The 14963-nt window shown below is 47.7% G+C and overlaps 1 protein-coding gene across 4 annotated transcripts in view; it reads left to right on the top strand.

Annotated features, from left to right (window-relative positions):
* LOC129713334 (electrogenic sodium bicarbonate cotransporter 4-like) overlaps positions 1-14963 on the top strand; it is a 63283-nt gene that overhangs the window by 31625 nt on the left and 16695 nt on the right. For 3 of the 4 annotated variants that reach the window (XM_055662315.1, XM_055662311.1, XM_055662313.1), the window contains exons 11-17: positions 2373-2506; positions 3767-4038; positions 7605-7666; positions 8601-8801; positions 10674-10787; positions 12142-12255; positions 14800-14961. In XM_055662315.1, the coding sequence (XP_055518290.1) occupies positions 2373-2506; positions 3767-4038; positions 7605-7666; positions 8601-8801; positions 10674-10787; positions 12142-12255; positions 14800-14961 (1059 nt within the window). The remainder of the gene's footprint in view (positions 1-2372; positions 2507-3766; positions 4039-7604; positions 7667-8600; positions 8802-10673; positions 10788-12141; positions 12256-14799; positions 14962-14963) is intronic. The other variant, XM_055662314.1, reaches the window with a different exon arrangement.

Below are 14963 nucleotides of genomic sequence, written 5' to 3'. Positions count from 1 at the left end.
AGTTGAGAATAAGAAAAAGAAGTTAGATAGTAAAGGATAGAAAGATGTGAAATATATAGTGTGTGAAGAAAGAAAACGAGTAAATGAAGAAAGTTGAGAGAGAAAATAGTGAAAAGAAAAGGAGATCATTATTTATAATCTTGGCCAACCCTCGTCCAGTCCTGAAACAGTTATTTTTTACAATTGTGTTGCACCAAATGATTCCAAAAAAACGACGAATGGAGACCAACTCGTTATGAATTGGTCTGATTTATCCATTAGGAGGAATCGCATTTCCTCAAGATGAGCGGTGTCCAACATACTTGCAATCCACATTTTAAGCGTTGGTATTGATGTACCCGCAACCAACTCCCTTTGACAAAATCCCTGGCAATTATATTTAAACATTGTTAATTTTTGAGGATGCTACTTAACAAGGAGATGATCATCTCTAGTGGTTAAGAGAAGCCCAACAGGTCCTAACCGGGGGAACGTAACAATGAACTGTGGGTCTCTCCCTTTAAAAAAAATGTATTTAATTTATTTATTTAATTCTTTATTTCGAACAGAATAAAAGAATAAAAAGCAAGTGTGAAACAGCATACAAAAAACAAAACAAGAATATTTATAACGTGTCATAAACAATATCTATAAATAAATAAACTCGTATGTGTGTCTGAAACGGAGCAGGAAGAAGATAAGCTTATTAATTGCCACCCCTTATTCAACTGCTTGTAATAATCTTATACACATTTGGCAGCTATATATGTACACCATATGTACATCAGCCGCTATATGTACACCAAATTATTTACATTTATACACTAATCAAATATTTACAAAGCCATACAAAAAAGTCATTTATTTAATTTCAACATGATACAAAAACCAAAAAAACCAAAACCGCCATTATAATCATGTATTGTCTTTCTGCTGACTGGATAGCATGCAACAAAAGCTTTTCACTGCACCTCGGTACACGTGACAATAAACTAAACTAAACTGGTGTTGAGTCGTCATTCCCTCAGGAGGCAACTGAGTGATATCCTGGTTCACTTTGTGCTTCTGTGCAAGGGCTGGAGGTTTTGTACCGAAAGGATATCTTGAGTGGGCATGTGGCCTTCCTGAACTGTAAGAAGTGGCCTTGGAAATGAACGTTATGTTCCATTGGATTCAGCCGCGGTGCTTGAAGTGTGGACAGAATCAGATGCCATAGTTTGCGCAGGGTGGGTGATGCATGAAGTCACGTTAGTTCTTATTGTTGTCAACTGGAATATCGAGTCCTCAGCTCCGAAACATCACCCCATCCTTCTATCCAGAGATGCTGTCCGACCCGCTGAGTTACTCCAGCATTTTGTGTCTATCATAGTCCTCCATCATTTTCACCACAACCAACGTGACCCACCACTCGCCACATCTTCAAGTCAAGTCAAGTCAAGTCAAGTCAAGTTTATTTGTCACATACACATACGAGATGTGCAGTGAAATGAAAGTGGCAATGCTCGCGGACTTTTGTGCAAAAGACAAACAACAAAACAACCAAACAAATTATAAACACAATCATAACACACATATTCTTTTACATCTTCCCCCCCCCCCCCCCCCCCCCCCTGTCTGCTTTCCACAAAGAACGCTCCCTCCGTAACTCCCTGGCCAATTCTTCCCTTCCCTCCCACACCACCCCCACCCCAGGCACTCTCCCTTGCAACCGCAGGAGATGCTACACTTGTCGCTTTACCTCCCCCCTCGACTCCATTCAAGGACCCAAGCAATCGTTCCAGGTGAGACAGAGGTTCACCTGCACCTCCTCCAACCTCATCTATTAGCATCTGATGTCAGCTGATCTACATCGGTGAGACCAAGCGTAGGCTTGGCGATCATTTCGCCGAACACCTCCGCTCGGTCCGCATTAACCAACCTGATCTCCCTGTGGCTCAGCACTTCAACTCCCCCTCCCATTCCCAATCCGACCTTTCTGTCCTGGGCCTCCTCCATGGCCAGAGTGAGCACCACTGGAAATTGGAGGAGCATCACCTCATATTCCGCTTGGGCAGTCTGCACCCTAGCGGCATGAACATTGACTTCTCCAATTTCCGGTAGCCCTTGCTGTGTCCTCCGCTTCTCAGCTCTCCCTCAGCCCACTGGCTCCTCCTCTTCCTTTCTTCTTCACCCAGAGAGTTGTGAATCTGTGGAATTCTCTGCCGCAGAAGGCAGAGGAGGCCGATTCTCTGGATGCTTTCAAGAGAGAGTTAGATAGAGCCCTTACAGATTGCAGAGTCGGGGGATATGGGGAGAAGGCAGGAACGGGGTACTGAGTGTGGATGATCAGCCATGTCAACACCAACTAAGTGACGAAAACGTCAGGATAACACACTTTGCTTTTTGCCGTGCAGGGCGTGATTGAGAGTTTCCTGGGCACTGCGTTTACCGGTGCGGTCTTCTGTCTTTTCGCTGGGCAGCCGCTCACCATCCTGAGCAGCACTGGCCCCATCCTCATCTTCGAAAAGCTGCTGTTTGACTTCAGCAAGTAAGTGGCCACGTCGCTCCGTTGCTGGCATGGACATGATGGGCCGAAGAGCCTGTTTCTGTGCCGTATGACTTAGCAGCGACACACGAGGAACGTAGGCATTGCAGTTCCAAGGCCGTAGGGTAGCTGCCTAATGCCCCTGTCCCACTTAGGAAACCTGAACGGAAACCTCTGTAGACTTTGTGCCCCACCCAAGGTTTCCGTGCGGTTCCCGGAGGTTTTTGTCAGTCTCCCTACCTGCTTCCACTACCTGCAACCTCCGGCAACCACCTGCAACCTCCGGGAACCGCACGGAAACCCTGGGTGGGGCGCAAAGTCTCCAGAGGTTCCTGTTCAGGTTTCCTAAGTGGGACAGGGGCATAATAACAGCGCCAAAGACCCAGGTTCAATCCTGATCTCGGGTGCTGTCCGCGCGGAGTTTGCACGTTCTCCCTGTGACCGCGCGTGTTTCGCTTTGACATCATCCTTCTTCCCAAAAACGTGCAGGTTTGTAGATTACTTGGCCCTCGGTAAATTGCCCCGAATAATGGAGCGGATGGGATATGCGAGGGGGCACATCGGCTCAGCGGTAGAGTTGCTGCCTCACAGCGCCAGAGGGCCCGGGTTCGATCCTGACCTCTGGTGTAGTCCGTGTGGAATTTGCACCTTCTCCCTGGGGCCTTATGGGGTCTCCTCTGGGTGCTCTGATTTCCTCCCACACCTCAAAGACATGCAGATTGGTGGCTTCAATGGCCTCTGTGTAAATTCCCCCCCCCCCCCCCCCCCCCCTGGTTGGTAGTTGAGTGGTAGGATTCGGGGAGAGTTGGAGGGATCATGAGAAGTAAAGCCCTTAAAGATAGCGGAGTCAGGGGATATGGGGAGAAGGCAGGAACAGGAGATGATCAGCCATTATCACAGTAAATGGCGGTGCTGGCTCGAAGGGCCGAATGGCCCACTCCTGCACCTACTGTCTATTGTCTATAGAAAATAGGGTTGATGGAGGTTTGATGTAACATTGGTGATTGATGGATGGCACGGACTAGAGTCAGGGAGTCATACAGTGGCCCAACTTGCCCAAGCCGACCAACAGGCTTGGGCAAGTTGGGCCACTGCATGACTCCCCATCTACACTAATCCCATATGCTGGCATATCTTTCGAAATCCATCCTATCCATGTACCTCTGAGTGTTTGTTAAACATTGCGATAGTTGGCCAAGGGTCTTTGTTCTGTGGTGTATCTCCGAATGACTCTATGACTAAGGTCCTGTCTCTGTCCGGCAGGGGTAATGGCATAGATTACCTGGAATTTCGACTCTGGATTGGTCTCCACTCCGCCTTCCAATGCCTCCTTCTGGTGGCCACAGACGCCAGCTACATTATTAAGTACATCACGCGTTTCACGGAAGAGGGCTTCTCCATGCTCATCAGCCTCATCTTCATATACGACGCCATCAAGAAGATGATCGGAGCCTTCAAGTACTACCCCGTCAACTCCTTCTACAAGCCCGACTATGTGACCATGTACAAGTGTGAGTGTGTAGCTCCAGACACAGGTACGATACGATACGATGGAAGTTTATTCTGAAGAAGGGTCTCGACCCGAAACGTCTCCGGAGATGCTGCCTGTCCCGCTGAGTTCCTCCAGCTTTTTGTGTTTTTCTTCGGTTTAAACCAGCTTTCCTACATTGAAGAATTTCTCCTTAAGGGGTTGGACAGGCTAGATGCAGGAAGATTGTTCCCGATGTTAGGGAAGTCCAGGACAAGGGGTCACAGCTTAAGGATAAAGGGAAAATCCTTTAAAACCGAGAGGAGAAGAACTTTTTTCAAGCAGAGAGTGGAATCTCTGGAACTCTCTGCCACAGAGGGTAGTCGAGGCTCAGTTCATTGGCTATATTTAAGAGGGAGTGTAGATGTGCCCTTGTGGCTAAGGGGATCAGGGGGTATGGAGAGAAGGCAGGTACGGGATACTGAGTTGGATGATCAGCCATGATCATATTGAATGGCGGTGCTGTCCCGCTCGAAGGGCCGAATGGCCTACTTCTGCACCTAATTTCTATGTCTATGTTTCTATGTTTCCTCCTCTCCCTGACAGTTCTGTGAAACCCTTTCTCACTGCTCCCGTTCTGTGTCTTTCTTCAGAGGAAGCATTCCTTGAGATTTCGCTGTGAATCAGTAAAATGTAGACATTGGAAACTGCAGGTGCTGGTCTATAAAAGAAAGACATCAAGTGCTGGAGTCACTCAGCAGGTTAAGTGAAGAGGGATACGGGTTTAATGCAGGCAAATTGAATTAGCGCGGAGAGGCATGATGGACACGGTGGCTAAAATAACCCACTTCTGTGCTGCACCTTTATATGAATCTGTAAAAATCCAACCCCTTCCCGTGGTGACCACTGGCAATGTTCATCCACAAGCGACTTTTCTTTGAATCTTTAAACCCCTGTCCCACGGTACGAGTTCATTCCAAGAGTTCTCCCCGAGTTTGCCCTGATTCGAACTCGGAGATTTACGGTAATGGCCGCTCGTCGGTACTCGGGGCTCTCGTGGACATTTTTCATCATGTTGAAAAATCTTCACCAGTCTTCCCGTGCTTACCTGCCGTTAGCGAGTCTTCCCGAGTACCTGCCGTTAGCGCTAAGAGACGTCCCCGAGCTCCGACGTACCCGCTACGTTCATTCTCCGTGCTTACCACGAGTTTGATTTTTTTTAAACTCAGGAGAGCTCTTGGAATGAACTTGCACCGTGGGACAGGGCTATTAGTCAGAGGGTGGTGAATCTGTGGAATTCACGTCACAGGTGGCTGTGGAGGCCAAGTCATTGGGTATTTTTAATGCGGAGGTTGCCAGATTTGTGATTAATAACGGTGTCGGGGGTTATGGTGAGAAGGTTATATCATAAGTTATAGGAGCAGAATTAGGCCATTCAGCCCATCTAGTCTACTCTGCTACACTATCATGGCTGATTTATCTCTCTCTCCTAACCCCATTCTCCTGCCTTCTCCCCATAACCCCTGACACCTGTACTAATCAAGAATCTATCTATCTCTGCCTTAATTCAGATTCAGATTCAGATTCAATTTTAATTGTCATTGTCAGTGTACAGTACAGAGACAACGAAATGCATTGAACTCTCTGGGCAGATAGAACGGTCTGCATCTAACCAAGAGGAACTCAAGGTTAGCTGAGCAGTGACTCTCGATGATGGTGGAGTCCGTGCACCATGCTTTTGTATTAAAAATATCCATTGACTTGGGATCAACAGCCTTCAGAAAGCAGGAGAATGGGGTTGAGAGGGAAAGATAGATCAGCCGTGATCGAATGGTGGAATAGACTCGATGGGCGGAATGGTCCAACTCTGCTCCTAAGATTTTATGAATTTATGAATGAATATGATTTTTCCAAGTTCTGTTAATTTAACTATTGTAACGCCTTATTAACTGCCTTCATATTTGCTGCAAACACTGTTTGGTGCTTTCACATTTGAGTAAGTATTCAGTAAGGACTCTCTTTGTCTCTGATGTCTCCCTATGCTTTGTCTAGACTAGTGACCGAGACTGTTCCTGGTCTGGGTAGATGGTAGATGGTTGCCTCAAACAAGTGTTGAGAATGGGGCTTTTTGCAATCAAAGTCCTCCATTCTATAGGGCACCTTGCCTACGATCCCTTGCATGGTTTGCTGCTTTGCATGTTAGAAGTCTCGCTGCTCCTAGAGAGGTTGCATTGGTGCGGTCAGCTCAGCAACCCTGACATCCAGTGCTGCATTTGCATGTACCCCCCTGTGGCCATGTGGGAAGGAACAGCAGATGCTGGTTTGAACCAAAGATGAACACAGAAGGTTGGAGTAACTCAGCGGGACAGCCAGCATCTCTGGGGAGAAGGAACAGGTGACGTGTCGAGACCCTTTGTCACCCATTCCTTCTCTCCAGAGATGCTGCCTGTCCTGCTGAGCTACTCCAGAGTTTAGTGTCTATCTCCCTGTGACTGTGTGTAGGTTTTCTCCCAATTCCTAAAGATGTTGGAGGCAGCGACTGCGAAGGACCTTTGTCTTGGTAGTGAAATGTTGCCAAAATATAGACTCAATGGGCTGTCCTGTGCAATCGGTATTAACCAGAGGGATTGTGTTTATGTACAGGGCTCATTTTGTACAAAATATAGTATTTAACTGTGTTTAAGAAGGAACTGCAGATGCTGGAGAATCGAAGGTACATAAAAAAGCTGGAGAAACTCAGCGGGTGCAGCAGCATCTATGGAGCGAAGGAAATAGGCAACGTTTCGGCCCGAAACGTTGCCTATTTCCTTCGCTCCACAGATGCTGCTGCACCCGCTGAGTTTCTCCAAGTATTTAACAGTACCTTGGTACACATTATAATAAATAAACCATTGAACATAGGCCTTCAGTAGACTAACCAGCCACTTTGAGTTGCCTCAACACTCTGCAGACTTGAATTGTTTTGTCTGGAACGCCAGAGGTTGAAGGGAGATGTGATTGAAATCTCTAAAATTATGAGAGGCACAGATAGGGTAGACAGTCAGAACCTTTTTCCCAGGGTGGAAATGTCAAATATCAGAGGGCAGAGCCACAAGACAAAAATGCACAACAGAATATTGACGGCATGAATACAGAACAGATCAGTGTGTCCATATACCATTGTATAAATATATACACACATAAATAAATAAAACTGATAAAGTGCAAATAAACTGATAATGGGCTATTAATGTTCAGAGTTTTGTTTGAGTTGAGTTCAATAGCCTGATGGCTGTGGGGAAGTAGCTATTCCTGAACCTGGACGTTGCAGTCTTCAGGCTCCTGTACCTTCTACCTGAAGGTAGCGGGGAGATGAGTGTGTGGCCAGGATGGTGTGGGTCCTTGATGATGCTGCCAGCCTTTTTGAGGCAGTATCATCAAGGGGTCAGGGGGTATGGAGAGAAGGCAGGAACAGGGTACTGATTGTGGATGATCAGCCATGATCACATTGAATGGCAGTGCTGGCTTGAAGGGCCGAATGGCCTGCACCTATTGTCTATTGTCTATAGAAAGCGAATGGGGTTAGTAAATTTCATATCTATATAGTCGAGATATAGTTCATCAAACTAATGTCTCTGTTTTATTTCCTCGCAGCGAACACAACCTTCTTCAACGCTTCAGATTCGCTGGCATTTAACAACACTAATATTTATTTGGTAAGTTTGCAGTTCCCATAATTTTTTTCCGTTTCTCCTATCTTCTGCCCAGCAAGAGTTGTTCTCTTCAGTCCCATTCCCAAATGTTTGGGTCGCTGAGTTCAGCAGCAGCGGTAGAGTTGCTGCCTCACTGCGCCAGAGACCCAGGTCCGATCCTGACTACAGGCGCTCTCAGTATGGAGCTTGTACGTTCTGACCTTGTGTTTGGCCGGCCGAGCATTAACACTGACTCGAATGTAGACACAAAATGCTGGAGTAACTCAGCGGGACAGGCAGCATCTCTGGAGAGAAGGAATGAGGGAAAGAAGGACTGACATCAATCAGTCTGAAGAAGGGTCTCGACCCGAAACGTCACTGGATAGACTTGGTTTATACTCTCTAGAATTTAGAAGATTGAGAGGGGATCTTATAGAAACTTACAAAATTCTTAAGGGGTTGGACAGGCTAGATGCAGGAAGATTGTTCCCGATGTTAGGGAAGTCCAGGACAAGGGGTCACACCTTAAGGATAAAGGGGAAATCCTTTAAAACCGAGATGAGAAGAACTTTTTTCACGCAGAGAGTGGTGAATCTCTGGAACTCTCTGCCACAGAGGGTAGTTGAGGCCACTTCATTGGCTATATTTAAGAGGGAGTTAGATGTGGCCCTTGTGGCTAAGGGGATCAGGGGGTATGGCGAGAAGGCAGGTACGGGATACTGAGTTGGATGATCAGCCATGATCATATTGAATGGCGGTGCAGGCTCGAAGGGCCGAATGGCCTACTCCTGCACCTAATTTCTATGTTTCTATGTTTCTATGTCACCCATTCCTTCTCTCCGGAGATGCTGCCTGTCCCCCTGAGTTACTCCAGCATTTTGTGTCTACCTTCGGTGCAAACCAGCGTCTGCAGTTCCTCCCTCCCCGCTAACACTGACTCTTTCCATTCTGTCCCAAGTACAATGTTGGCAACAACACAGCCCTCGACTGGAGCCAGCTCAGCAAGAAGGAGTGCCTGAAGTACGGTGGCAGCTTGGTTGGCAAGTCCTGCAAATATGTCCCAGACCTGGCCCTCATGTCCTTCATCCTCTTCTTCGGCACCTACTCTCTGACCACGACCCTCAAAAAGTTCAAGTCCAGCCGTTATTTCCCAACCAAGGTAAGTGGGCCCCACTGGATCGGCAGCCAGCCTCAAGTCCCTTCCTGGTCCAGAGCTTGGTCTATCTGATGGATCTCCAATATCCAACTCCCCGTCAGAGAAGTAGGCATTGTTGTTCCATGCGGTAGAGTAGAGATGCTACCTTACAGCGCCAGAGACCCGGGTTTGATCCTGACTATGGGTGCTGTCTGTGCAGAGTTTGCACGTTCTCCCCGTGACGGCTGGTCTTTTCTCCACATTCTCCGTCACCCCCCCAGATCCCAAAGACGTGCAGGTTTGTAAGTTAATTGGCATCTGTAAATTGTCCCTAATGTTAGTGTATGGGGAGATTGTTGGTTGGCACAGACTCAGTTGGCCACAGAACCTGTTTCCATGCTGTATCTCCAAGCTAAACTAAAGGGCCTGTCCCACTTCCATGACATAATTCACGCCCTCAGCCATGATGCTAGTAGTAGGTACTCGTGGCAGCGAGTAGGTCGGGGCGTTTTTTCAACACGATGAGAAATGTCCACGAGTAAAAAAGATCGTGAAAGTGGGGCAGGCCCTTAAACTAAACAACAGGGAGACACAAAAAACTGGAGTAACTAAGTGGGTCAGGCAGCATCTCTGGAGAGAAGGAATAGGTGACATTTCAGGACGAGACCCTTCTTCAACTGAGAGTCGTGGGACAGGGAGATGAGAGGTATAGGCAATGATGTAGAGAGATACAGAATAAATAAATTAAAGTAACGATGATCAAGGAAACGAACATTTAGATGATAACGAGTTGTACAGATAATAAAACTCACTGGGACAGCAGACTAAAGATGCTGGATTAACTCAGCAGATTAGACATCATCTCTGGAGAAAATGAACCCACTCCAAAACCCTGAAACGTCATCTATTTATGTTCTCCAAAGATGTGCCTGCGCTGCGGAGTTACTCTGACATTTTGCGTCTATCTTCAGTATAAACCAACATTTGCAGTTCATTCCTGAGCTAAATTAAACTAAACTAAACTAAAACAGAGAGTTGTGAGTGTGGAATTCTCTGCCTCAGAGGCCGGTTCTCTGGACACTTTCAAGAGAGAGCTTGATAGGGCTCTTAATGATAGTGGAGTCGGGGGATAGGGGGAGAAGGCAGGAACGGGGTACTGATTGTGGAGGATCAGCCATAATCACATTGAATGGCGGCGCTGGCTCGAAGGGCCGAATGGCCTACTCCTGCACCCATTGTCTATTTGGGTGATCTTATAGAAACTTACAAAATTCTTAAGGGGTTGGACAGGCTAGATGCAGGAAGATTGTTCCCGATGTTGGGGAAGTCCAGAACAAGGGGTCACAGTTTAAGGATAAGGGGGAAATCTTTTAGGACCGAGATGAGGAAGACATTTTTCACACAGAGGTGGGTGAATCGGGGCAAATGTCTGCCACAGAAGGTAGTTGAGGCCAGTTCATTTACTATATTTAAGAGGGAGTTAGATGTGGCCCTTGTGGCCTTGTGGCCTCGTGGCAGGTACAGGATACTGAGTTGGATGATCAGCCATGATCATATTAAATGGCGGTGCAGGCTCGAAGGGCCGAATGGCCTACTCCTGCACCTATTTTCTATGTTTCTATGTATATTGTCTACTGTCTAAACTAAACTAATCTAAAACTAAAACTAAATCTAATCTGAATTGAACTGAATTGAACTGCATATATTCCTCCGTGCCTAGTTGAGTTTGCTGTTGTCGCATCTCTGTTTCTGCTGAGTTAACTCTGCAGGGGTAACAGCCCAATTCCCCTCGCCCCTGTTCCGGCACGTGGCCCACAACAGTGCATGTGTTTGTTCCCTCCCTTGCTTCCTTCCTTCCTTTCCCCATTTCTACTCACCCCTTTTATTTTCCACTAGATCCGGGGCCTGATCACTGACTTTTCCACGGTTATCTCCATCCTTGTGTTCTGTGGGATCGATGCTGCAGTCGGACTGGATACCCCCAAGCTGCATGTCCCCAACAGAATCAAGGTCTGAATAGAGCTTTGCTCTCCCCCCCCCCCCCCCCACCCCCACCCCCCCCCCCCCCACCCCCACCCCCCCCACCCCCCCCCCCCCCCCCCCCCCCCCCTCCCCCCCCCCACCCACCCCCACCCCCCCCCCCCCACCCCCCCCCCCCCCCCCCCCCCCCCCCCCCCCCCCCCACCCCCCCCCCCCCCCCACCCCCCCACCCCCCCCCCCCCCCACCCCCCCCCCCCCCCCCCCCCACCCCCCCCACCCCACACCCCGCCCCCCCCCCCCCCCCCCCCCCCCCCCCCCCCCCCCCCCCCTTCCCATCTCCCCCCCCCCCCCCCCCCCCCCCTCTCCCCGCAGGTCTGACCGACTTAATGCTGCATGGTGTCACTCTGAAGAAGTAGCCTCTACATTCTCTCCTGCCTCTTCCACGCTGCTTTCAGAATCATTTTCAAACCAAACTTGGCAACTCTCAATGCTCAACTTTACTCCTTAAGTCTAGTATCTCAAGACCATCTGAAAAGCAATGGCTTTCTCTGATATCATGAAACTCGTGGTTGGTCTGGAATGGGCAGAGGAAGGGTGCATGGACATCTAACCCAACTATGTATGTCCTGGTAGACACAAAATGCCGGAGTAACTCAGCGGGATGGGCAGCATCTCTGGAGAGAAGGAATGGGTGACCATTCGTCACCCAATTCCTTCTCTCCAGAGACGCTGCCCGTCCCGCTGAGTTACTCCAGCGTTTTGTGTCTATCTTGGGTGTAAACCAACATCTGCAGTTCCTTCCTGCACAGATGATTGATGGTTGATGTGGACTCGGTGGGCTTGAGGGCCTGTTTCTTAGCTGTATCTCTAAACTCTTCTCTAGTTGGGGAAATTTGATGTGAAAGACATTATTTGAGGTGAAGCACAACATCTTCCCACGAACTGACATTGAAAATTTTAAATCTAATGCTCTCCTCTTTCTCTTCTCATCATCCATCCATCCATCCATCCATCCATCCATCCATCCATCCATCCATCCATCCATCCATCCATCCATCCCATCCATCCATCATCCATCCATCCATCCATCCATCCATCCATCCATCCATCCATCCATCCATCCATCCATCCATCCATCCATCCATCCATCCATCCATCCATCCATCCATCCATCCATCCATCCATCCATCCATCCATCCATCCATCCATCCATCCATCCATCATCCATCCATCCATCCATCCATCCATCCATCCATCCATCCATCCATCCATCCATCCATCCATCCATCCATCCATCCATCCATCCATCCATCCATCCCCTCCTCCTTTCTACTTCACTGCCTGTCTCTGGATGATTCCCCAATTCTTGGGTCTTCTCTCTAAGCTCCGCAAACTCATCAGTGACTTTTCTATCTTCGCGACTATTCTGATATTTGTTGGGATTGATATGCTTTTTGGACTCAACACACCAAAGCTCCAAGTGCCGACGGAACTGAAGGTAAAATCCACAGCATTGTTACTTTGCCGTTGCAAGGTGGTAAATTAAAGTCATTAGCTAACTTTGAATGTTGTACTGGATAATGGATCAGCAAATGGTCTCTCAGATCATGAGACAAATGTAGAGGCTGATCTTTGTTTTGTGTTGGTTATAATGACCCTACTTCCATTTGCAATCTGTTTGTCTGTTTGGTGAAGGAGAAAGTTGGTGCCCCATGGTAAGAGTTTATAATGAGCGGCACGGAGACACAGCGGTAGAGATGCTACCTTACAGTGCCAGAGACCTAAGATCAATCCTGACTACAGGTGCTGTCTCTACGGAGTTTGTACATTCTCCCTGTGACAGCGTGGGATTTCTCCGGGTGCTCCGGTTTCCTCCCACACTCCAAAGACATGGAGGTTTGTAGGTGAATTGGCTTCTGTAAGTTATAAATTGTCCCTAGTGTGCAGGGCGGTGCTCGTGTACGGGACGATCGCTGGTCGGCGCGGGACTCTGTGGGATAAGGGCCTGTTTCCACGCTATATCTCTAAAGGGATGGGGGTGGGAGATTGCAACCTTCACGTGGTCCGCCCTGTTTCGACGAATGCAATCAACCCGGCATGCACAATCAAATAAAATCAAATAGAACAAGTTGTCCGACAACTTTAGGCTGTGCACGCCATACGCAAGAAGAAGATCTCTAAAGGATAAAGTCGAAAGGGCAACCTAAACTGCACAATGCACTGGTTTGGGTCAGAAACCAGTCAAGTCTCAAGGGTGCCATACCTAGGTTAATCTGCCCTCCAGATTAAACGTCCGTTTTTTGTCTGGATTTTATTTTGAGGAGAAAATCATTTAATTATTTTTACGATAGTTCTTGCTGATAAACCATAGCCATCGTTCAACTCTTGGGTGAATGCTGGAAAGTTTTTAATTAATAAGGGATGACGTGACCTCAAAATACTGATCAGGTCACAGGTGATGCTTATTGAATTGAATTGAATTGAATTGAATAACCTTTAAAAATCCTTTACAGGAAATTACAGTGCCACAACAGCTTCAAGACAGACATAACACCACACATTTCCTCAGATAGCTTCCATACTTAATAAGTTAAAATACAATGAATGAATACTAAAAAAATCCAAAATTATTTTTTATTGGAGAAGGGCAATAAGGGTATAGTGGCCACCAAATTAAAGAAATGAGAAAAAAAAAAGTGTATTGTGTTTAGTTTCTTAATTTGAATATATTGTGTAGAGAAATGGCCAAACTAGTGGCTAGTTGGGAAGATCCTTTTCTCTCATCCATTCTATGGCACATTCTATGGTAAATCTGCTGCCTCACAGTGCAGGTTCAATCCTGACCTTGGGTGCTGTTTGTGTGGAGTTTTCACGTTCTCTCTCTTTGACCGCGTGGGTTTCATCCGGTGCTCCACATCCCAAGGACGCGTGGAATTGTAGGTTGATTGGCCCTCTGAAAATTGCCCCTGGATCCATCCTGACTGTAGGTGCTGTCTGTGCGGAGTTTGCACGTTCTCCCTGTGACCTGCGTGGGTTTTGTCCGGGTGCCCCGGGTTCCCTCCCACATCCCAGACATGCAGGTTTGAAGGTGAATTGGATTCCGTAAATTGTTCCCAGTGTGCGTGGGATAGTATTCGTGTGCGAGGGGTCCTAGGGAGTGGACGAGAGGGTAGGACAACATAGAACTGGTGTGAACGGTGACTGATGGTCAACATGGACTCAATGGGCCGAAGGGCCTGTTCCCACGCTGTATCTCCAAACTAAAACAGGGTTCATTGTCATGTGATAGGAGTAGGAGGCCATTCGGCCCATCACCGCCATTCAATCATGGCTGATCTATCTCTCTCTCTCCTAACCCTAACCCCAACCCCATGCTCCTGCCTTCTCCCCATAAACTCTTAACACTCATACTAATCAAGAATCTACCTATCTCTGCCTTTAATATATCCACTGACTTGGCCTCCACAGTCTTCTGTGGCAAAGAATTCCACAGGTTCACCACCCTCTGTCTAAAGAAATTTCTCCTCATCTCCTTCCTAAAAGAACCTCTTTTAAATCCTGAGGCTGTGACCTCTAGTCCGAGACTCTCCCACTAGTGGAAACATCCTCTCCACATCCACTCTATCCAAGCGTTACACTATTCTGTATGTTTCCATGAGGTTCCCCCTCATTCATCTAAACTCCAGCGAGCAGAGGCCCAGTGCCGACAAACGCTCATCATAGGTTGCAGTTAATGGACTCATTCCTGGGATCATTCATGTAAAACCTCCTCTGGACCCGCTCCAGAACCAGCAAATCCCTCCTCAAATATGGTGCCCAAAATTGCTCACAATATTCCAAAAGCCCGTACCTATCGAGAATCTATCTATCTATGTCTGCCTTTAATATATCCATTGACTTGGCCTCCACAGCCGTCTGTGGCAAAGAGTTCCACCGATTCACCACCAATCCCTGCCATTGTTCTGCAAGCGCGCTGTGGTCATATCTGAGTGACGTGCAAACTAACGGAATGTTCATCTCTTTCACCCCCCCTCCCCTGTAGCCAACACGTGCAGACAGAGGGTGGTTTGTTGTTCCCTTTGGGAAAAACCCATGGTGGATCTACCTGGCCAGTGCCCTGCCAGCTCTCCTCGTCACCATCCTCATCTTCATGGACCAACAGATCACTGGAGTGATTATAAACAGGAAGGAGAACAAGCTGAGGGT

Source organism: Leucoraja erinacea, chromosome 35 (genome assembly GCF_028641065.1).
Source record: "Leucoraja erinacea ecotype New England chromosome 35, Leri_hhj_1, whole genome shotgun sequence".
Taxonomy (NCBI): Eukaryota; Metazoa; Chordata; class Chondrichthyes; order Rajiformes; family Rajidae; genus Leucoraja; species Leucoraja erinaceus.
Note: the sequence above shows the minus strand (reverse complement) of the source record. Positions and strands in the feature narration are given on the sequence as shown.